Source organism: Drosophila bipectinata, chromosome XR, assembly GCF_030179905.1.
Source record: "Drosophila bipectinata strain 14024-0381.07 chromosome XR, DbipHiC1v2, whole genome shotgun sequence".
In the NCBI taxonomy this organism is placed as follows: Eukaryota; Metazoa; Arthropoda; class Insecta; order Diptera; family Drosophilidae; genus Drosophila; species Drosophila bipectinata.
Window position 1 is genome coordinate 16,343,312 of NC_091735.1, and position 25,169 is coordinate 16,368,480.

The 25,169-nt window shown below is 35.7% G+C and overlaps 1 protein-coding gene across 1 annotated transcript; it reads right to left on the reverse strand.

The window, feature by feature from the left end:
* Positions 1-3,323: 3,323 nt before the first annotated feature.
* On the reverse strand, positions 3,324-23,759 carry LOC108124826 (potassium voltage-gated channel subfamily A regulatory beta subunit hyperkinetic). The gene is given in 8 exon segments (XM_017240682.3): positions 3,324-5,632; positions 7,957-8,175; positions 8,239-8,579; positions 8,645-8,772; positions 8,904-9,222; positions 10,710-10,756; positions 13,268-14,290; positions 23,647-23,759. Coding segments are annotated over 7 exon segments (2,694 nt in total). The 5' UTR covers positions 13,855-14,290; positions 23,647-23,759; the 3' UTR covers positions 3,324-4,579.
* Between the last annotated feature and the right edge of the window lie 1,410 nt (positions 23,760-25,169).

A 25,169-nucleotide genomic window follows, 5' to 3' on the forward strand; every position in this document is an offset into this window, starting at 1 on the left:
GTGTTTGATTTGAAAAATTACCGCCAATCAAAAGTTAACGGTTTACATCTTTACTTGTTTTGAATTAGACGTATTAAATGAAAATTTTTTGATTCCAAATAAAATAAAACAAAAAAAAATTAACCGAATAAATCTATCGAGATCCATTGAGTTTTCTTTTAATTTTATAAATGCCATAATATTTCCATGAAATCAATCTAACAAGGTTTATTTTATGGCTTTCTATAGGAAGGCACTACTCTTTTAATATCTTGGGTTTCTCAAATCCAACTACGTGTCTGGAAAGATAAGCCCACCCGAAAAAAACAAAGTCTCAAGTGTATTTTTGGTTGAAAGATAAGAGTTTGTATTTTTATATAATTTTTCAGTATTTTAGCTGTGTTGTTTTATTGCTGTTGCAATGTTGTTGTTCTCCTTGTTTTTGTTGTTGTTCGATCGTTTATTGTTATTAACTTATTTTAATTAGCATTTCTTCGAATTATTAGTATTAAATGTGGCTTTAAAAGTGAAATGTAACCAATTTTCCCGCGTCTATATGTTTTGTTCGCCTCGATTAGCCAGATACATATATACCAGCCTCTTTTATTCCTTGCATTATATATGGTAACCAGGAGTTATTTAATATTAGTGTTAGTAACTTATCGAAATAATATGATCGTAAGTTGAATGCTGTTTTGCGGTATAATTTATCGATTTTTGTATATATTTTTGTTGTTATTTTTTGAGGCTATAAGCAAGCGTCTGAATTGGATTGGTTTTCAATCGGATTTGTATCGATTTCTCGACTTTATTACGATTTTCATCAATTATCAAGCGACCCTAAGCAACCCTGCAATTAATTTATCTTTTGCAAAAATCTAAAGTAAAGCTGATCTCGTGTGTTTTGTTAAATATATTTGTATGTATTATCATAATAATTGTTCTTGTTTTGCTTTTTGTTTTCAATATGTGTGTGGGTACACTGGTGCAGTAACAAATTGTGATCGGTGTGTAAGCACTCGTTCCTCCTACATTTGCATCGTTTCCGTTACGCTTTTGCTCCTGTCTTCATTTCCGTTTCCGATTGTGTGTAAATGTGTGATGTTTACGCTTTGCGTGGGACTCAATTTGAAATCAAGTGTGTTTTTCTGTTTCTTTGATTTTCCAAAATGCTTCCAAAATGAAGTTCTCACCACATTTTTGGCTCATGCGACTATAATATTCTCTTCTGCTCGCCGTTCATCAATTTAAGTTAGTATTAATATTTATTATTGCCAGTTTCGATAAGAAAATAATTTTAAGATATTTTTAGTTTTACTTTTTTTTATCTACTCTTCATCGCACTCCCTATCGCTGCTTCGTGTCTTTTATCAAATTTTATAAATATTTTACTTTTGTTGATTTTGCTGTTTGGTGTTAAGTTAAATTGGTTGACTAGTGTTTATAATTCGACTTCTTCTGCTACTTATCTGATTTGCTATCCTCTTCACGCATATTGCTGTCTCGCTCTGACTTAATACTTTCTGTTACAATTTTTGCTTTTGAGTTGATTTCTTATTTGCTTTTCTTTAAATTTATTATTAATTGTTTTATTCATTTGCGAGTGTGTGTGTGTGTTTGAATTTCAGGCTTAGGCTTATATAAATTGCATTTTATCATTCGATTTACTAGCTACAGGTTAATAATAATCGTAATCATAATAATCGTGATAATAATTGCGTTAACAACCGACTAAAATGAATCGTTTTTTTTCAAGCTGATGTGCAAAAGTGACTGTGTTGGTGTGTGTTTAATTTTGTGGTTTTAATATGTACATAAACTTGTGTTTGTTTGTTGAACTTGGTTTTCAGCACTAGTTTGCCTTATTGCTTTTCCAGTTTACACGTTGTGGCATTATTTTTTCGGGAGAGGCATGGCCACAATTGATTTCATAATTTCAAGAATGGCGCTACTTATCGAACTCCTAAAATTTAGGGAAATTTGTTATAAATTATTTCTTCCTCTCGGCCCTTCGCTCTATTGCTAATAATTATTTCGACAAGCTTTAATACCTGCACACTTTAGTTATTCTTAGATATGTTTTTGATTTTTTCAGCATTTTTCTAAACAACAAAAACTCTACAACATTTATATCACAACCTTGAAATAACAGATTTAAAGCCCAAGCTAAGTTTTAAATTAAGGACACTAATTTTATATCAATTGAGTAAAACATTAACTTTAGTTGTTGAATTTATTCAACAACGCTTAAAAAATGTCAAAAATATTTTAAAAATAATAACATACATTATTTTTATGAGAGAAAAATTTCAAGGAGTATCTGGAGGTTTTCATAAAGTTTATAGAAAAAAAGGTAATCGGTTTTGTCTTATTTAAATTTTAGATTTCTTAAAAATTTTAAAATCTTTGGAAAACAAATCCTGCATTTTAAAGATATTTTTGAAATGTCACATAAATCACAAAGCCCATAAGTAGCGCCAATTCATTTTAGTATCGTTTTATAATTCTCATTGGCCGTTTTTTGAGGACGGATTAACTACTTACTAAAAAATGCAATTACTCTTTTTTATAAGTACACTCTATAGTATATATTGTGTATATGCGCTGCGAGTGATCGATCCGATGGAGCTAAACCAATTGATATATTTTATTCAATATTTATTTGTCGGCGCGGGACGATCTCTGAAGCAAAAGTGCAAGGAATGTGGTATATGGCATTGTGGCTGTCTTTTCTAATATCCTTCCAATCTGGAAATAAAATCTGAGGAAACCGGCCCCGATCCGATCTGATCCGATCAGACAAAGAATGTCTGTGTGGTGTCTACATCTTTGCTATTAATTATAAGTATATTGTTTTTCATTTTATTTGTTATTAAGGCAATCGCATTTGGTTAATTAATTGTAGAGTAGAGTATATAATGCCGTTCGACTTGAAAATTGCTATTTGTTTTCACTTTTTGTTACTTTTCTTGTTAGTTTGCAAATAAATATGTACAGTTATAGGTGTACATATGTGTGTGTACGTGAGTCAGTGTGTGTGTGTGGGAACTTATATAATTAGTTATACATTAGGTTAGACGTAATTTATTGAATCGTCCATTAATATAATTTGTTTACGTTTACTTTTTTTATGAAATCACAGTCCGTATGTGAGAAAGACTTTATATATGTATGTATGTACTCGATAATGATGGTAAAATACATGGGCTTAACTTTTTGTTAATATATATGTATATTATATATCCTACATGTTGCAAATATTTGGTGTTTTTAAGGTTTGAGTTTTTTTGAAAAAAGGTATGAGATGTGTTTGTTGTTCGGCAACTACAATTAATTAATAACAATTTGTTGCTGCTGGCTTCCTTTATTTCTTCGCATTTTTCGTAATTTCTTCACATAAGATTCTTTCTTTTTGTTGTTGTTTTTGTTGTTGTGTATATCTATAATATATACTGCATTTATTTAAAATATAAATTTGTTGTTGTTGTTGTTGTTGCTGTTGTTGCTATGAAAGGCATTTTGTTTTTGTTGATTTTAAAAAAATTTCGCTTGAATTTTTATTATTTTTAACTACATATAATGTCTAGTAATGTCTATATAATAAGATTTGATTTGAATTGTTCATTGTTGTTTACGATTTGGTTTTTTTTTTTTTGCATTTTAGTTGAATTTTTTTTTAGCTAAAATTTATTTATCTGATGAATTTCCCTTGGCGTTATCGTTATCGTTAATCGCTACCATCGACCGCTTATTGCTAATCGTCCCCATCTCCGCTCGAAAACATTTCGTTAATAATTGTTTAACATTCTTTAGGTCTACTAATAGATAAATAAAAAAAAAATACGTAACTAGATTTAGTTTTTTCCCCTTTTTGTTTAATTTTAGCTTGATATGAACTCTCACAGTAAGATGATCATGAATCGATCTTTTTTTTTCAACTTTTGGGCCAAAACGCAGGATATTCTTTCATTTTTCTTAGAGCTTTTTAGCTGTCAGGCGATAGTTAACGATAGTACACGATAGTTAGGTTCTAATATTGTCATAAAAGTTGGGACGATGTGATGCACAAGGGGGTAAATATTATTATTTTGTATTTATTTTTTTACTTGCTGGGACTCGAGAGAGATATAGAAAGAGAAAGCTGAGAAGATGAAATGTTTTATGTTCCTTCCTTTGACTCTTGTTTTAATTTCATTAATTATCATTAATTCATTTATCTACTAACTTTAGTTTCGAGTTTCGAGGCATAATCGTAGTAACCATAAATACATAATAATCATAATGATAGATTCACAAAAAAAGTCATTTCTTACCAGCTGCTGTTTTTTTTTTTTGTTCTTTTTCTATTTTGTTTTAAGTTTTAACGTTTTTTTTACGTTTACTAGATAAAAATTCATAAGCGCCATTTTGTCAGCCGATTTTTCTGATTCAGATTTGATCAACAGTTTTTTTTTTAACTACACCATTACGTTTTTTTTTAGTTTTTAGAATTGTTTTTTCGAGCACTTTCGGATCCCCTTCTTCCTTATTTTTTAAAGGCCCCCTGAAAAAATGTAGTATTTTTTACTTTTCCAACTTTTATCGATTTTTTTTTTTTGCTTTAGAAGGCCATGCTGGTACGACGGCCTCCTAAGCCCCCGCCTCCACCAAAGGCCCCGCCCCGGGTCAAGCCACTGTGCGACACACTTCTGCCCATCCTGGCCTCGCTCCCCTTCCGCTCTCTGGCCCTCCGCAGGAGATCCGAAGTGCTTGGCCGCCGCGAGTCCGGGCCGCCCCCACCGCCGGCCCCGGATCCGGCTGCCCCTCCACCCCGTCGGCAGTTTACAATGTCCGAGGTAGAGGACCGTCGGATGGTGGCCGCATCGGCTGACGGCAACTGGAGGCTGACAGCGCCTGCAACCGCTCCAGTGTAGGGTGATAGGAAGCTGGGCGAGTGTCCAGCGTTGGGGCGTCCTTCGGCGGCAACTTCCGCCTCCGGATCAACACTCTCCACCCGCAAGTAGGGCATGCGGCGCTGCGGCTGATCCACTGCCGGAGCGGAGCTATTCGCGGGCTGACTATTATTGCTGCCGCGGAGTCCTGTGTAAAGGGATTTGAGATGAAAGTCGAGGGACTTAAAATTGAGCAGAGATCGACGTTTTTGTGGCTCGTCCTGATCCTGAGTGGTCTGACCGTTGTTGTTGTTTAGGCTGTCGAACTGCCAGGACTCGGCCAGGACACCACCGGCCACTCCTGCTGCGACGCCCACAACTTCACTGGAACTGGTGATGGCCTGAAGGGGCTGATGCTGTTGGAGTTGCTGATCCTGCCTGCTTATTGTTGTCGTCATGGTATTGCTACTTAGGCTAGTTTTACTGCTAATCACTTTCAAAAATTTATTATCGTTATCTAAGGACTCCTTTCGTCACTGGATGAGGCAGAATCCCTGCTTGGCAGCGTCCTTGGCCGCGTCCACCTCCTCGATGAACGCCTCATCCTCGTGCTTCGGCGAGTCGGCGCCGCAGGGTCCGCCGCCGCTCAGGCTGAGCGGTCCCTGCGGGCACGCTGATTGTCACCGCAGCGCCAGCGTCGATATCATCGGCGGCCGCACCGGCTTGTTCTCCAGAATCCGCTCCAGTTCCAACATCACGCTGGACGACAGCCGTGGAAGGAGCTGCAAAATATTTGTAAAATAGATTAAAAAAAATCCAGAAAAAGTAAAAGACTATATAATACCGATCCTTCTAATAAATGTTCAAACAAAATATTATATAAAATTAATTAAAGACAGTCTTTTAATATGTTTCTTTATAATAGATTATACTCTTATAAGGATCTGGCAACCATATCTGTATATCAACTGCGGCTCCGTCCGAAGTTAGGTTTCTTTTTTTTTTGTTAAAAAGAAGAAAAGATTATATGACACCCAATGCTCCAAATAAAATAACTAAGAAACAACAATATGAAACCCGATGTTTAAGAAAAAAAAATTCAAATTTACTATAAGGGTAAGATTAGTTTGTGTAGAAACAGACAGACGGACATGCTTATATCAACTCAGGACGTGATCCTGATTAAGAATATATAAACTTTATAGGGTCGGAGATGTCTCCTTCACTGCGTTGCACACTTTTGACCAAAATTATAATACCCTCTGCAAGGGTAAAAAAAATAAAATATATATAAAAAAAAAATAAAAAATTAAAAATAAAATGTTGACAAATAAATGAATACAAAAACATTGTGGCATTGTCCAAAGGATGAAAGAAGGAACTTATCGACCAAATTCAATGAAAAAAATAATGAAATATCTGAGGAAGAATCGGAGAAACCAGAAAAGGGAAATCTATTGGAATTTTATTTTTTATTCATAAAAAAATGTAATATAAAATTTAAACTCGAATATTGAGTTTTTAAATTCTTAAATTAAATAAAAATTGATAAGATGATAATAAGAAAAATTAAATGAGAAAGAAAAATAATAAATAATGAAATATCTGAGGGAGAAACCGAGGACTCAGAGGAGGGAAATCTATTGGAATTTTATTTTTTATTTATAAAAAATGCAATAAAAATTTTAAACTGGAATATTGAGTTTTTAAAGTTCATTTAAAATTAATTAAAAAATTCAGAAGATATACGTTTATAAAAAAACAAATACAAAAAATTGATTTATAAGTTCTTTGAATTGCGACCTTTGCAGTTCAGCAGCTAAAAGTCTCATCTACGATGAGTTACCTGCATTTGCTTGACATCGATTGAATTGAATGTTTTTTATGAAATTAGCTTAAATCGAACTAAGGGAGATTAGTTCACTATCAAGCCGATTAAAGCACTCCTATGTATATATAATTTATTGACTAATAAATTAATAAAAAAACATTGTGACATTGTCCAACGGATGAAGGACGGACAACGACGTGGTGCTGGTTGAGAGGAGTCCATAGTATTTAACAGAAATAATAATAGGAAAAATTAAATGAGAAAGAAAAACAATAAATAATGGAAAAATTTAATAAAAATTCGACCAAAAAAGCGGGAAAAATAATAATTCAACAACGATCATTGTCGAGGAATTACAAAGAAGACCGCAAAGTAAAGGCCAGAAGTATAGGCATCCATTGAAAAAAATAATAAAATTAAAAATCAGTTTAGTGTTTAAATGTTTATAAACGTTTAAAAAAATAATAAATAAAATGAAAAATAAAACACAAATAATAAGGGAGAAGTTAACTGGTTGAAGCGCAGTAAACTAATGATTCGAAATGAACGAAATTTCGTGTTTTATACCTCCATCAGGGCCTACTAATCTCGATTGCATTTATCGATTCACTCGATTTGTAACACTCTTTGAAGGGCTGCCTTTAAATGTAGCCCTGGAACTTGGCTGTCATATTGTGAAATTCTTGTGAAAAATAAATAATTTTTAACGTGAAGACCCAAGCCGCTAAAGGTTTTTAAGTATTTACGACACTCTCTGGGGGCGATGGATTGGCATATGCGTGAATTTATTGAAGTTTTTTTACTTCCGCAGGTAAGCCAAGTACCTGTTGACACCGCGCATAATAAAATCAAACATTAGGTGGCTAAGAGGCCAAAAAAGAGGATAATCCAGTAGGGATTCAAAATATAGAGACCATAGTTTATAGTCTCCTCTCAGATTTGGTCAGATTTCGCCAAAATTGATGGAAAATATGACTTTTTTGGTGGCAAGAGGGCCGTTGGAACTTTGGCAACGTGGGCATTATAGGAGTGTTCATGAAAATGGCTCCATCTCTAATAGTCTCTGAGATGCCCTCGTTCATATAGACAGACGGACATGGCTGTATCGACCCGGCTTAAGATTATGGGGTCGGGGATGATTCCTTCTTTTCGGGGAAGATTCCTACATACACTTGTCCTTATGTAACCCTTGTACTCTACGAGTACTGGATGTAAAATAATATGGTCTTGAATGGATAAATTATTATAAATTATAAATTACTTAAAAATACGAACCTGAAGGGACTGCAGGCTCTGGTGCAGTTGCTCCGCCGAGGTGGCACCAAGCAGGAGGCATTGGACGGGCTCGTGCTTGAGTGACCAGGCGATGGAGAGCTGGGTGGGACTGCAGCCCAGCTTCTCGGCCAGAGCGGCCAAGTCCCGGAGTCGATCGCAGTGACGACGACCCTCCTCGATCCTGTCCTTGCCCCAACTTCCCTGGGGAGAGAGGGCAGCCTAGAGAAAGGGGAACCTCATCAAGTATAAAAAACTAAATTTATTCAAGGACTCCCCACTTACATTTCGATTGATTTCGTCCTCCGTCCAGGAGAAGCTCTTCGTTTTGAACGAGCCCTTGGGCAGAAAGAGCTTGTCCCCGTTCTGGGTGTCGCTTAGGGCCATGGACAGGGGACCCCAGGCCATCAGGCCCACTCCAATTTTGTTGTACATCTCCGGCAGATACAGTTCGCACTTCTCCCGACAGAACATATGGTACTCGGACTGTTCCACGATCGGGGTGATGCAATTGAATTGCCGGCAGTTGGTGTACGCCTCCATGATCTCCACCTGACTCCACCTGGCAGTGCCCCAGTACATGGCCCAGCCCTGTTGTATCACGTAGCTCATGGCTCGCACCACCTCTGCAAATGATATTTTGAATTTTTTGTTCACTTCTGACTCTATTAAAATGTCCTGCAGGACTCACCCTCCATGGGACACATGGGATCCGCCTTGTGGATGATCACGATGTCGATGTATTGCAACTGCAACCTCTGCAGGCTGGCTCGCACGCACTCGATGATGTGTTTTCGCGACAGACCTCGCTCCTCCGACCTTTTCAGGGGAAAAAGTTGATTATATAAGTCATGGAACTATGTAATTTGACATATCTGAACATTTTTAATATTTTTAGTTTCAATTAAAAAATTGAAAACTTTTCTTAAACTTAATCAATTGGTACTCACTTGGTGCTCCAGTAGACCTTTGTGGTGATGACATAGGCGGTCCGCTTCCACCCCGCCCGCTGCAGGATCTTGCCGATCTCGGTCTCGGAGTGGGCCTCCGAGATGTCGAACAGGTTGATGCCGCTCTCGATGGCCAGCTTGAGGATGGCCTCCGCCTGGTCGTCGCTCACGCCCGGCGAGAAGACCGGCCAAGTGCCCAGGCCGACATTCGAGATCCGGAGGCCGCTCTTCCCGAGGTTCTTGTACCGAAGGCCCGGGGTCGGGGTGGAGCCGTGCCGGAGTGGCAGCGCTGGATTGGAGCCCAGGCTGATCGAGCGACCTGCGGGAGCGGTGGCGGATATACGGAGCGGAATACCCAGGTAAACGGTCATCGTCGAGTGCCAGCGCGGAAATAAAAAGACATTTTCGTTTAGTGGGTGTTTCTTGTGGATTTTTTTTTTGTTGAAACGAAAAGTGCTCAGAAACGTGCAAAAACCAACACAACAAAACAACAACAAAGGCAGCATTAAGGGCTACAAACACAAAACGCAACTCTGCTATAAAAGCTGAAAATAAATCAGCCAGAAATGTGTCGAAGTGTCAATACTCTTTTTAGGGACTATTAAGCCATCACTTTTATATAATCATTTTTTAAAATCCAGCTTAACAGTTGCCTCAAAAATATTCTGATATAATTTCGTATAAGTTAGTATCATGAAACATTTTTTGTAAAATAAAGTTGATTGAAAAATAATTGAAAAATATTATATATATGATTGAAAAATAAATAGAAACCTTTCAAAAATACTCAAATGTATAAGTACTAAACATATTTAGCTGCACTTTAGCTTTAATGAATTTATATTTCAAAATACTGGCTAAAAATTGCGAATAAACGAAACCAAATGTTGCAAAATTAATAAAAATAAAGCAAAGTCCTAAAACCTTAAATTTTTCTTAAAATACATTTTTTAGTATTTATGGAAAGAGTTTAATGTGCTGAAGATTTTTTTAATTTAAAACAAAGGTTATACATTTAAAAAGAAGCAAAGGTCAATTATTTACGAAAAAAAGGATAAAGTCCTGGTATTCTGCGTTAGAAGTTCCTCAAGCCCCTTTTCTCATTATATTTCCTCTGGAGCACTTTTCTGTCCTTAAAGTTTGAAATATTTATGTCATGACGACCCTTTAAATGAATTTTTGAAGATTTTTACCAAAATGTAAGTTCGTGCTTCCAATTAGCTAATTGAGGCTGCCTCAGGGGCAGAGTATATATAAAAAAACGAAAACGAGCCGCCGTGCAATGAACATGAATAAACAAAAGTGACATTTTTCTGTTGGTTTCCTTCCCCTGTTTTTTATGCCCCCCAGTCACCATTTTTTTTTTACCTAAAGTGCGTGCGTCCGGTGCGTGTTTTTTATTTATTTTGTTTTTGGGTGCGTGATTGTGCGGCAGGAATAAGTTTGTGCGGCAAGGACTAAAGACTGACGAAAGTGTTATTTGTTTAAGGGCCTTTCCCCCTCCGATGATTGTACAAAACGAATAAAATAAATTACAGCTTTAATTATATGATGCTTTGGGCCATTAATCGTGCGTTGCTCTTTTTTTCGTGGTTTGCCAAAAACCAGCAGAAGCCAACAATTATCCATAGTTGCACAAAAACCGTTCAAGTGTTTGAGTATTTAGGCATGCAAGGACAAGCAATCGATTAAAAACAATTGAACAAATCGAAACAATCGAGCAATCGAATATATCGAAACAACATAAATGATAAGCCTATATGATAGTGAGAAATTTGATACCGAAATCAAGATGACCGCCCGTACCACTGAACTCCTCCATACAGTCGAGTGACGCAATGGGAGCCCGGCACCTGAAAAATAAAATATTAATTTGTGGGATTAGTCATTATTAGCAAGACGGTTTGGTTTTTAAAAAACACTTTTTTTTGGGGAGCTAGAATAAGAAATTCATGTATACGACTAGATGAACTGTTTAAAATAATTAAGTCATAATCACTTATTTTACGCCACACTGACAGGATTTAATATTTATAACAAGAAAGGAAAGCTAACTTCGGGCGGAGCCGAAGTTTATATACCCTTGCAGTTAAAACCGGATATATATCGCAAACATCGGATATAGTTGGCCGATCCTTATGGGAATAGGAATATATAATCCAATTTATTACAATACAAAATCTAAAAAAAGTCCCAAACTTCTATCTTCAAAAATACGAAAGTTGATATTTCTACCAAATACCATTTCCGATCGTTCAGTTATATGGCAGCTATGGGATATAGTCGGCCGATCCTAATGAAATTTGGTAGGTTGGATCAACTGACCAAGAATTAAATCTGTACTAAGTTCCAGCTTTCTATCTTCAAAAACACGAAAGTTGGGTCATTTCCGATCGTTCAGTTATATGGCAGCTATAGGATATAGTCGGCCGATCCTTATGAAATTTGGCATGTCGTATTATTTTGCCAAAAATAGCTCTCATGTCAAATTTGAACTCTCTAACTCTAAAAACACCAAAGTTATACCATTTCCGATCAATCAGTTATATGGCAGCTATAGGATATAGTCGGCCGATCCGGGCCGTTCCGACTTATATACTGCGTGCAAAGGAAAGAAGGGTGTGTGCAAAGTTTCAAGTCGATAGCTTTAAAACTGAGAGACTAGTTCGCGTAGAAACAGACAGACAGACGGACAGACGGACAGACGGACAGACGGACAGACGGACATGCTCATATCAACTCAGGAGGTGATCCTGATCAAGAATATATATACTTTATAGGGTCGGAGATGTCTCCTTCACTGCGTTGCACACTTTTGGACAAAATTATAATACCCTCTGCAAGGGTATAAAAATTACCTACAGCTTTCATATGTATGTACTTACAGTTTTTTATGGGATTGCTTTTATATGCTTGTAAAATATTAGAATGGTTATGCTGGCTTCCAAATAAAAGTCCACCAGAAAAGGAAACTTTAAAGCATTCCATATATATTAAAAATTCCCAACTAAGTTCCTATCCAAAAACTATATAATTACCCAACATATTTTTTTGTCATACTTATATTATAATAATATTTATATTATTAATATTTTAAAAAATTTATCAGATATTTTTTTTATACAGAAGTGCAAAAATCCTGGGCCCAATGCATAACAGGTATTATATATAAATGTTGGCCTCTTATTTTTTATACCCTTGCAGAAGATATTATAATTTTGGTCAAAAGTGTGCAACAAGTGAAAGAGACATCTCCGACCCTATAAAGTATATATATTCTTGATCAGGATCACCTCCTGAGTTGTTATGAGCATGTCCGTCTGTCTGTCTACGCTAACCCTTCTTTCTTTTGCACGCAACCGACTATATCCTATATCTGCCATATAACCGATTTATCGGAAATGCAATAACTTTGGTGTTTTTGGAATTAAAGAGTTCGGATTTTTTATGGAATCTATTTTTGGCAAAATAATACGACATACCAAAATTAATAAGGATCGGTCGACTATATGCTATAGCTCGGAAATGGTATTTGGTATTTTATAAAGATACCAACTTTGGTAGGATCCTATAGACTCTATAGTATCTACAAAATCAAGAAATGTACAAAATATTTTGCCTCAGGATTTTGATGCAGAATGATGGGGAATCGATCTAGAAACCGTTTAAGCTACTCCAAGAATCGGATGATAATTCGGAAAGGCCATATAGGGGATTATATCCTACAGCTGCTTTATAACTGAACAATCGGGAAATTTTTTCTTTATTTGGTAAAAATACCTACTTTAGTATTTTTGAAGATAGAAGCTTGGGACTTTTTTTTAGTTTTGTAATCTAAGAAATTGGTTTTACAAAAAAATTCTTATAAGGATCGGCCTTCGATATGCGATATTTGCGATAAATCTTAACCGCAAGGGTATATCACTTCGGCTCCGCCCTAAGTTAGCTTTCCTTTCATGTTATAAGGATACACTCGACTCATCTGGAGGGACAGATGAATGAACCGACGGACAGGGCTACATATATCGACTCTGGAGGTCAAACAGATTACTTTAAAGTATTGTACACAAAGGGCCGGAAATGTCTTCTTCACCGAAATGCATCCTTTTAACCATTATTTACCATTCACCACTATTAACCAGTATACCATCTGGATGAGTTTAAAAATAAAAACATTAGCCATACCTCAGATACGACTATGTTGCAAATTGGGCTATATTAAGGATTTTATTTTTTTTTTGTCTGGAGTATATATTTAAAAATATTTTAAGTTTTGGTATATTTTCATAGACCCAAGGATTACTCATACGCCTGGTATGGCTCTGTAACAGTTAGGGTTCAACTTATTTCTCCACCTGGTTTACCTGTAAATGGTGACCGGGTTCGAGTCATCACTAGTATTGTCCACATTGTTGTTGTTGTTGTTATTGTTGTCATTGGTCGAAGTTGCGACTGCGCCGTTGGCAATCATAATCTGCTGCTGCTGCAGCGGCTGCGTCGTCGGTCCCGTTACAAAATTGAGGTTGGCCGGCAGAGCCATTAGCAGGGGCGGCGGTGGCGCTGGCTGCGACTGCGGCTGCAACTGCGTCTGCGTTAAAGGCAGTGGCAGCGGCAGTGCCATCGGCAGAGGCAATGGCTCGCCGGCAGAAGCAGTCAAGGCTGGCATTTCAATGGCAGTTACCGTTCCATCAACGACGTCGCCGCCACCGCCGCTGCTTTCGGCTACGCCAGCTGCACTGCTGCTGCTACCGCCCTGCTCGTGGCCCAAAAGCAGCGGCGTTGTGGCGCTACTGGCGTCCAGAATGCTCTCCTGCGTCAGCGTGTGAGAGTGGGAGTGGGCTAGCGTCTGGGCAGCCGCTGTCGCGGACGACTGCGTGGCGGGCTGTGCTGCCGACTGCGCCTGCGACGCCGGGCTGCCGTCGCCATTTAAATTGCATAACGCCATGGACATGGTGGTGTTCTTCCTTATTGTTTTGAGGGTATTTGCGATTGTTTTGGTTCTGCGGCTTTCTTGTTTATTTTCTTTTTATTTTTTTTTTAAACACTATTGGACGCCATTATTTATTCTAGAATTGCTATGTTTTCCTTTTAGTGTGAATGTTTTCTATTTATTTTAGTTTTTTTCACTTTAAGCGTTTGTATTTATTTTATTGAATATTTCACTAGCATTTGTTTATTTGTCTTTTTTATTATTTTGTATGTTGATTAAAGTTTTTTGTTTGGTTTTTTTTTTAACAATTATTCTACTAAGACTGGACTACAAATCACAAGGGATTTCTTATTTTTGTTTTTATTTATTTATAGCATACTTTTAAGGCAAAGTCCAGTCGGCTGTTTGTTTATTTTGTCACTATAGAGAACTTGTTTTTTTTATCTGTTTTTTGGATCTGTTGGCAAAAATATACAAAAATAAAAAACTTGATCGAAACTTTTTGCCAAAACTTTTGCCTCAATAATTAAGAAACAGAAACAGCCCAAAGAATCCCAAAAAAAACAGCGAAAAGAAAACATTTTTAGAGCAACGGAAAGGGACAGAGGAGCCCAGAGCGAAAGAGAGAGCAACAAGAGGTATGAAAGAGAAGGAATGAAAGCTTTTCACCATACTTGAAGAAGAGGAAGGAGCCCTAGATTTGTCGCATCTCATTCCGGTCCGTATTCATTCCGATTCCGGCCGTAAACTTCACGTGCACTCGAATGATAAATGAAACTGCCTGGCAACTTGTTAACATGGTCTAATCTTGTCCTACATCCGAATACCCATGTTCTCGCATATGAGGTGATACAGTAGTGCTTCGATATATAAGACATTTCATTAACCAAAATTTCATTATATTTTTTTCTATTGCGGAAGCCTAGAGTATTTTAGTGAGGTTTTTTAAAAGTATTTTTGAAATTGTTCTCAGAAATGTTTAAATCATATTTCGTATAACTTTGAAATACTATTTTCAACATTTTGAAACTATCCTTATAGATTCTTATCATATCTAATTTTATACGTGTAGATTATAATTTTTTATCTTGATGAAATGTTTCCTAATCTTTGCATTGTTTTTCATAAAAGGTATGCCTGTTAAAAGAATTTTAATGGATAACTTTACACAACTTTATATATGTACATATGTACATTCAGAAACCCTTTACAAACGAAAATTTTATTATTTCATGTTTAACCAAAAACAAAAATTTAAAGAATATCTTATGAACGTCGTAAATTATCTATTGTATTTATTTGGTGAATTTGATTTATTTATTCAGGAAGGTATTTAGTATAAAATCATTAACATAATTCTGTCTTAGCGTGTAGTAGACAGTATTGTATTTCTATATCAACAAAATACGATTTTTTAAGCAAAAATTGCTTTAATCAAAGAGAAAAAGTCCAACAACCCCTCATATGGAAACAAATCTAGTTATAGTCATGTCTTGTTTTTAAAACAAATATTTGAAAACCGAATTTTAAAAATGTCTAAATCATTATGGTATATATGATTAACTAAATCCTTAAAAAAATGTGAAAATAGTCAGTAACACTCAGTCAGCAAACACTTAACAGTGAATATAATGAAAAATGATATTCATTTCATTCGAACTTTAATTCAAAAGCAAAATACTTTCAATCTATATATTCTGTGTAAACTACTTACTAAATTATGTTAAAAAAATTAATAATTAGTGGATTTGATCCAAGATTTGATCCAAGATATGGATTTGATATGTACAAGAATACATATAGTAGTTTAGTACCAGAATACATACACTTAGTTCTTAGTCTTTCTTTTTTGAAAAAATATTTTGTAAAGTTAAAAATGGTGCTTGAAAAACTAATTAATTTATATGCCAAAAATACACGCATAAATTGAAAATGTTTTGTGTATTTTAAATATTTGGAAAAAAAACTTGGACTAATCCATTTATATTTGAAAGAAACCATTTTGTGAGTGATCAACGTCAACGTCTTGAGAATATGTTTTTGGCATAATATGCTTGCTTATTCTATTTTCCATATTGTCGCAAAAATTAATTTAGATGCTATATCCCAATATATCGAATAGAGATCTTTAAGCAGCCCCTTCAGATAAAAGTCGAAATATCCGGGCACACATAAATAAACTTTTGATGGCTTTTAAATTTAGATCGCTGCTGCCGGTTCATTTAATCCGCCACGGGCCAAAAGTATCTATTGGATGTATCTGTGTCTATATATCTGTCGCATCTGTATCTGTATCTTTTGGCGTCTTGTCGGTATTCTTTTTTTGAATTCTCATTATCGAGAGTTAATTATAGATTAACCTTGACAGTGATTCGGAATCGGTCAGACAGCTCTTTGGTCTTAATTAGCCGAATCAATTTGGAAATCAAGTCATGGCAGGAAGATGCATTTTCATCGGGGAAAATGGAAAATTGGACTCAGAGCCAAATATGAGAGAGCGCCCAAAGAGAAAAAGTGTGAGAGAGGGATAGCTTTTCACCATGACCGGTGTATTTTCCTAAAAAAAAAAAAGAAAAAAATGAAAAGCAAGAAATACAATTTTCCTTTCCCTGCATTTCTGTCGTCTATTTTCCTTTTAGAAACTTTTGACGTTTATGCAATGGTTTACACAATAAAACTGACACCTCTACAGGTAGCTAGAACTCTGGAAAAGGGGATGGGTGGATGGTGCATTACACTAGTCAGCAAAAGTTTGAAGAGGCTTAGGTTTCAGTTTAAATTTAAAACAAATTACTTTTGAATATTGAACTTATATTACATCTTGTATAGTTAATTTTTACGGGAATTGAAAATTATTTTATCTTTGTTTGTAATTCAATCAATTATGATTTATAAAAAATTTGAAGAAAAAATACATAAGAATTTTGTATTCACCACTGAACATTTTATTGCTTAAAGCTATTGAAAGACTTGAATAAGGAGTTTAAATGAAGCTGAATGGATTCGAATATATTTTACTTGTATTTCGTTAATACATGTAAGCTAACATATGGTGTAAGGCTTGAAATACTTTCATTTAGTACTCTGTACATATACATATACTAGCAGAAATTGAACTTTCATAGCTTAGAGAAATTCTAATTTAGTATAAGATTATCATGTTTGTATTTAGAAAGCTACAAGTAAGCTCCGAAAATAAGAAAATTTGGAGGTATGTAATTGTTACAACAAACATATGGTTTAAAAAAAATAAGTAATTTTTTAATGTTGCACTACATTGGCTTCTGGGATCAATGACCATTTTTATTCAAAGACTGCATCTCGGTCAAAAGTTTCGAGAGGCGGTTGTTGCAAACTTTTCCCAAAAACAATGGATCCTAGGCCCTTTCTAGGCCAGGACGACAGTTGACTGAACAGCACATGCTTCTCCAAGTAAATATATACTGCGTTATGCGAATACCTAACGAGATACATGGGGAAATAATTATAAACAAGCAGGTGTTAGGGAGCTCGAGGGACTCAGAACGGCAGCTAATCTAGAAATTAAACTTTTAGTCGTGGGCTGGCATTCACTTGCCAGCCCTGCCACTAGCCTTATCCTCGATTATCCTTGCCGTCCTTGTCGGCCCGATTATCCCACAAGTGGGCGACGTGTGGGTGGGCGTGTTCGACAAGCCTGGCAGATTATCAGGTCACACAAAAACAAGCCAACCCGAACGCCTCCGATGCCTGACAAAAGGATAATCGGAGGTTACAGAAATCCTTAATCAACGAGCAATTGATTATGTGCTTGATTTGACAGCTACTTTGCGGGAGAACTACTTTTGGCTTTTGTTCGCCAGTCCGTCTCAGGTCCCATTGAAATTTTTCAACTTTTCAAAAGCCGAATTTATTGATGGGAAGGACAAATTAATTATTCTTGGGCAACTAAAGGTAAAGGAAATTGTTCTTGTTGGTGAAACTTTAATAATCTTTAAAAAGAAACAAACAGAAGTTTTTCCCCCTTAATCTATAATTTATTTTGATTATGTATAAAAAATAGATTATTTTATTTTCACTAAAACATAAATTAATGGTTCAAATTAATGGTGAAACACCATTAACGACCAAAAGTATTCTACCTATTTAATATAATTAATTTAGCCTTTATCCTCATGTCTTATAGGCTATCTTATTCTTATTTTCCTTTGGATTTTTTTCAGCATAATTAAATAAAATAAATATTAAAAAATCAAAAAAATATAGCGATAAAATAATCGAAACCGAATTATATTTTGTGAACCCTTTACCCTATTATTTTCCAGACTATACCTTAAATTTAAAAGATCAATTAATAAAATGAGCGAATAAAAGCGACGAGTAACTAGTGAATAGTAACAAGCAGACAGTAACGAGAGGTTAATGAAATATTCGTTGTCCTTCAGCGAGCTCAAGTTCGTATCTTATTTCATCTTAAAATTAACCCGCAAGCGAGTTCGGCCTTTAAAATAATCATTTCAACTGAATGTCATTTAGGCTAATTGCCTTTGCATTGATTTTGCTTGAAAGGCTTACCTTACCTAGCATTTTGTGCCACACGTGTGTCAAATCAATTCATGACTTGCAATGCACTTGTCCCATTTGGCTAATTTCCTCGTTGCTGTTTTCGTTGAATTTTCCTGCTGCCCTTTGTTATTTTTCCCCCTTTTTTTATTTTAGGTCGTTTATTTTGCTTTTTCTGTAACTGCTGCTGACACTTGCTGTCTGCACTTAAAATCGCATCATTGGCGATTATCTTTTCCTGCTCTTTCCCTGGCATTTGTTGTGTCGACCTTGACTCATGCACGAATTGGAAAATGTGTTTTCCTTATTTCCCTTTTACATTTTTTTTTCGAGATTTTTTGAGTTGTTTTTGTTTTGCAGATATTGCTGCTGGCAAAGGCCAGAAGGCGTCTAAGCTGTTTACAAGCTTATGGTACAAAAAAAAAAAAGAAGAAAGAAAAATGGTTTATAGTGTCAGCCTCTGGTTTCCTAATTATGTGGCACAAAGGCAGGCTGGGAGACGGGAGGTGGGGCAGGGGGCTTCAAGAAAAATCCAATTTAAGGCACTTGCCTGCTACTTTCTAGCTGCAACATCATCTAAAGCAACCTTGACTGTTGCAACTGCAACTGCAATTCGTTTGCCCTCACCCTCTCCGTGGCCCTCTCTATGTCGTCCTGCCTCTCTTTCTGTTTTTTCCCTCTCTCTTTTGTTATCCTTTTCGGCCTGGCTGGCTCAAAGGACTTGCCATAGGCTGGTTGCCGCTTTTTTGGCTCAGCACGTAGCCAAAAAGTGCAAATAATAAAATAAATATATTATACACACATGTGCAATGTGTGCCAGTGTGTCTGTGAGCACTGTATTTTCTGTTTCCTGTTTTTTTAGGTTGTATTTATTGTTGTATTGTATATTATTGTTCTTTTTACTTTTTTTAGGAACAACCGCAGCATGGCGTGACACCACCGGTCGATATGCCGCATTCCTCTCCGTCGTTCTCTCTATTTTTCCTACACACACCACTCACACCACACTCGCCGTCTCTCTTACTCTCTCAAGTAGTGGGCGGAGGAGGATGAGGAGGCGTGGCTAGGGGGGGCCGTGACCCACTGACGCGCTGACCGGCCTACAGCTACACGGCTACGGTTGCGGGCACAGAGGATACAGAGATACGCTTACGGATATAGATTTTACGGATTCTGGCTCTCCGGATCGGGCTCTGAGAATTTTCGGGCCTAAATGCACTCGGCCGTGAGAAGTTGAGGTCCTTCGATAATCGATTAACGAACGAGTTAAGGCCCGCCGGAAGTAGGGAAGCGGAGCACAGGAAAACAGGAAACCAGAAACCCCAAAATCAGAAACCGGTATCCGGAAGCAGCCTACAGGAAGCCGGATATATGCTACACACTTAAATGATTTGCGAATTAAAAAAAATTGTCTGGAGACAGTGAGGATATTTTATAAATACGAATCTTTTAAGAGAAGTTTTTCACATACACCAAATTTATTTCAGACAACATTCAACGAGGTATATCTTAAAGAACATATACATTTTTTATTTCAACAACAAATTATACAAAAATATTTTAAAAATAATAAATAAAAAGTCTTCAAACTGCCATAAATATAAAGGTTTTAAATATTAGGGTGCAGTTAATGTAGTTCTAAAAAAAATACGATTTAATTTTGAGCCATAAAAATAGGTATAGAATAACTATGTTTATGTATAAAACTGTATCCTAAAAAGATCATTTTCCTATAATGCCTTTATCATAATATCATAATACCTATATTTGTAACAAGAAATCCCTCTTTATTTTTTTTCTAACAAAAATATATAAGTTGTACGTTGTTATTCAAAATAATTTACCAAATATAAAGAAATGTATAGGCAACATTTTTCCAAGTATCTTGTTAAAAAATACTTATTTTGCAGTCTTTGTAACTTCTTTATAAATTACAATTCTTTTGAATTTATTATCTTAATAAATTGAATTTATAAAACCCCAAATGAAAAAATTGGGAAACAAAATAATCCTTATCTCAATCTAATTAAAAACTCTTAAAAAACGTTTATGTTAATTAAAAGAAATCAATTTAAGAATGCACTGCAATTAGCCAGAACTATAATTCATTTCAAGTGAATTCAATTCTCCTAATAGGCTTTTAAGTAATATCCATTACTTTGTTTATTTATTTCACAAGTCTTAAGGGAACCCAAAGTGGCAAGGATCAGGGCCAAAGGGCAAGGATAGTAGGGGGAGAAGGAGTCCTTTATACAAAAACTTATGCAATTGCCCATTTTTCTATATCCCGTATCAGCGGCCAGATCGAGTGACACGTGGCATGTCATATTGGAATTATATTTCTCACACGAATCCAAAGTCAAAGTCCCTCGTGGGGCCTTCCTGCCTCATGTCCTTACATTTCCTTTTTGCTCCTTCCTTTTACTAACCCTCCCCCTTCGCGCACACCCTCACTCAAATCTTGGTTGCATTATATTCCCATCAGGGCCAGGGGGGCGGAGTTACGTCGAGTCGAGTCGAATCAACAAGGTTATATTCGGGCCCAGGGGCAAGGCAAGGATATGCCCGGTCGGGATATACATGCACACATACGAATACCCATACATACACATTCATATGCAGTATTACAGGCAAAACCCATTTGCAGTAAAACATCAATAAAGTGAATATGAAAGTTTTTATTTTGATTCTAGAGGCTTATTTGAATACCATTCTTAGAAAAGAAGAATTATGTTTTGAACCCAAACTAATGTTTACTTAAATGGCAAAGAAAATCTTATAGATCTTCCGTATAGATCATCTAGGAAGAAATCACATTTTTCTTAAATGAGAGCATTTATAAGAATAATTATAGTTCTACCTCTAGAAATGTCTACCTATTCTACCTTATATATTTAAGACTCAACAACTTCTGAAACTTTCTGGCTCTTCAAATATATACCTCCCTTGATATAAAATAATTGTGAAATATTTTAAATTACCGAAGTTTGACTGTTATTGTCGTTATTGTTGTTGCTGGTGTTATTTTTTCTCAGATTTGGTCAGCCCGCCTGTGAACTTTGAGCCCCGACGGTGTGTGGCTGAGGCGGGTTTATCGATATTAGCCGCAGCACACACACACTGCCACACTCAAGCCGACAAACAGCCACAAAAACACACCAACAGACGGACTGAGAAATCACACTGTGGCGTGACTGGATAATTACTTACTAAACACAATTTTTTCCTGTTGCTGTTTCGGTTTCTGCCACTGAATCGAATGCAATTCACACGACATTAAAGTTCAGCACGCGGAGTTATTGAACCAATTTTTTGTTGGCTCTCTCGCCCATTTCCATATTTTCTCGTACACAATCACGCCATTTTATTTCTCTCACTGTATGCGTTTTGTAACCATGTTTGTTTTTGTGTATTTTTGAATTTTCCCCAAAGAATTCCTCGGGACAAAAGGACAGCAGCGGAAATTAGAGCGTTGACACACATACACCTACAAGCCGCAAACACACAAACACCACCAAACAGACACATGGGAGCACGATTTTGGCACAGATGTTTCCCTCTTGCCTTTTGTTTATAACGCTTTCCTCCACTGTATTAGTAAGTGTGAGTGTGTGTGTGAGATGAAGAGGCGAACTAACCCAAATCTGCCTAAAATTCACAGTTGGCTTTGTAAGGATGCAATAGTTGTCCATCTTTATGTAAAAAATTGCATCAAAAATAAAAGAGTCGCACAAAAGAAGGGACTGAGACATACAAATTAAAGTTTTGCCTATAAGCAGTGCTTTTTCACATACACCAGCATTTAATTAAAAATAGTATTACAAAAAAAGATTTTAAAATTATAACAGAATACTTCTTTTTCTAGGCCCCATTATGGATTCTAAGTTAAAAACCATATTACTTTTATTATATACTTGAATAAATGTGTCAACATTTTTAAAGAATAAAACATAAACTGAATGAACAAGTTATTTAAATATGTTATGTGTCACTTAATATAAATAAAATTTTTATTTAAATATTCATATACCATGAACTTTTTGATATTTTATTATGGACTAAAAGAATATTTCTTCTAATATTCAAGTTTTTTAAAAAGATTTTACACAAGAAACATATTTTAGTTTCTATCAATTAGCCCTCACTGCGTATACGAAGTAAAAACAAATCAAACATTCCCTTAAAATTATATACATATGTATATATTTAATTCCAAATGAAAGATTTGAATGAAAATGCACACTGTTAAGCAAGAGAAACTCAGTCTTTCCTTAAATCTACAACCCCGACAGCGTATAAGTAATGAAATAAGTTCAGAAAAGAAATATTCTCTTAAAAATGCAATATAAGTATGGTATTAAATGGTAAACTTCCTAAATGCAAGTTGGCACTTTGGAATAGGAAAAACTCTAGAACGCGAAGGACCACACTGCGTATACGTAATGGAACTCAGAATTCATACTTTTAATATTTTCTCAAAAATGCAAAACAAAGGTGCATGAAATTGAAGAGAAATCTCCCTAATTGACTTAAATATACTGTTTGGATTAGAAAACACTCTAGTTGTAGGACGAGAAGGACCACACTGCGTATACGTAATGAAACCCATATATCCACACATAAAATAGTTCCTCAAAAATACACTCTTCTCTAAAAAACATTGAAAACAATTATAATTTGCACTGTTGAGAAGAAAACAACACACAAAGTTGCTGGTTAGCCGGAAGCCTACACTACGTATACGTTATAAATTGGCCATTGCACACATAACGCATAACGCATACGCACCGTTGCCGTTGACGTCGCCGTATGTAACGGCAATGTTTACCCACGACAGCCAGCACATGTAACGCTACAACAGCCCCCGACCTTCGGCTGCCACGTCTTCCTCTTCTTCTTGTTTGACAGGCATGATTTATAAGCATATATTGTATTTACATATGTGCCGCATTGTGTACACACGACTAGGTATATAAGCATATGCCATATGCTATGTGCTTTATGCTATGTACATATGCAAATACATATTTATGGACGTATTGTACATATTTCATATGCAGATGTAGTATTTTTTCTTATTATTTGGCACCAAACAAAAACTAGCAACAAAAACAGCAAAAAATTTGTGGACGAAAAATCAAATTCAAAAATGTCAAATTCGCACTGATTTCTTTTTTATTTAATTAAAGGCTTTTGGCTTTGTTTCATCGATATTGTTTGTTTTATATTTTTTTTTTATATTTCTTGTTTTTATTTTTGAATTTCGGTTACTTTTTATGTTTACAATTATTTATAAATTGTTATTAAATAATCTCGCCCAAATAGTCGCCGCCAACGAAGAACGCGCGCGACGCGTCCGTCTGACACGCGAAACACGTAACACCGCAATGAGGCCCAGAGCCAAAAACCCAGCCGCCTCTCGCTGTCAGCTCTTGCCACTTTCCACCCTGGCCCCGCCACCCTCTGCCTGGCTCTGGCTTGTGGCTCACTCGACTTTTTTCGGCCCCGTTTGCCGAAATCGGAAAACGCAAACGGCGAACGACCGAAACTGAAACCGACACAGAAACACTCAAGCGAAAATTGCAAGCATAAAGCCAAATTGCTAAATGCCGCTGACCAAGCCAAGAAGCTAAGCCTAAAAGGCCAAAATGGAGGATTTAATTCTGTTTAAAATTTTATACATTTTCAGAGAATAAAGACTATTTGTATACCTTTTATAAGAGAAAGAAAAAAAAAGACCTAATTTCTCAGGTCTTTTTTTTCTTTTTTTTTAATGAAATAAATAAATTGGACCAAAAAATGTCTAAAAATAACGTAGTTATAGTAACATAGAATTAAATTATGGTTATGTTAAAAACTTGTTCTGTTTTTACTTCAAATTGGCTTTAAATTTAAAATATAGTTCATAAGGAATCAAATCTTAGCATAAGCTAACTTGCAAGAATATTATCAAGAAAACGTACATATTAAAATTTCTACATTCTTAAAAAACTGAATATTCATTTCGAAAGGAATCTAAGTTGTTTTGTAATTAAAAACAAAGTTATATTTTTTTTAAGATATAGAAAATCGAGAACTGGCATCACTGACAGTAGCCGAAAAATCAGAAGCAAAGGCAAAAGCCGAAACCCGAAGAGAGCCCGAACGAGACGAACGAGAGGAAAGAGAACGAGACATGCAAAAAGTCGTGCGAAAACAAAAGACACTTGGAACTAGGGACTACGGCCGTCGTAACGGTAATCGGCCAATAAGGTGGCGTTGGAGCATGGAATGGGGCGGAGAGGCAAGGAGCAGTTGCGGCAAAATGCACGTGTTATTCGCAGGCCGAAGGAATCAGCAGAGAAACAACAAAAACGAAGATAAAACATGGGACGAATTCAAAGTTTTTAAACTCTAACGAATTGGGTAGTTCCTTTAAGTTTAAGCTACATACAATGTATGAATACATACAATACAGTATGAATGTAAATAAATTTAAATAAATTTTTAATAAATTGACAAAAACAAACATATTAATTATTCTTTAGGACTAAATAAATAAATATATTTTGGGATTTCAAACTTATCTTTTGTTTAAATTTGTTAAAAATAAAAATATTGAAATAAAAAGTTTTTTATGAAGCTTTTTATGTATTGGTATTATTTTTTGGAATTAGATTAGAATATATTTTCAAAAAAAGGACACGCAATATTTTTCTCAAAATCATACAACTTGTAACATTTTAAATTTTCCTAAAAAGTTAGCATTTTGTATTTTATTTTACATTTCTTTAAAACTTTTTTTCACGTATTTA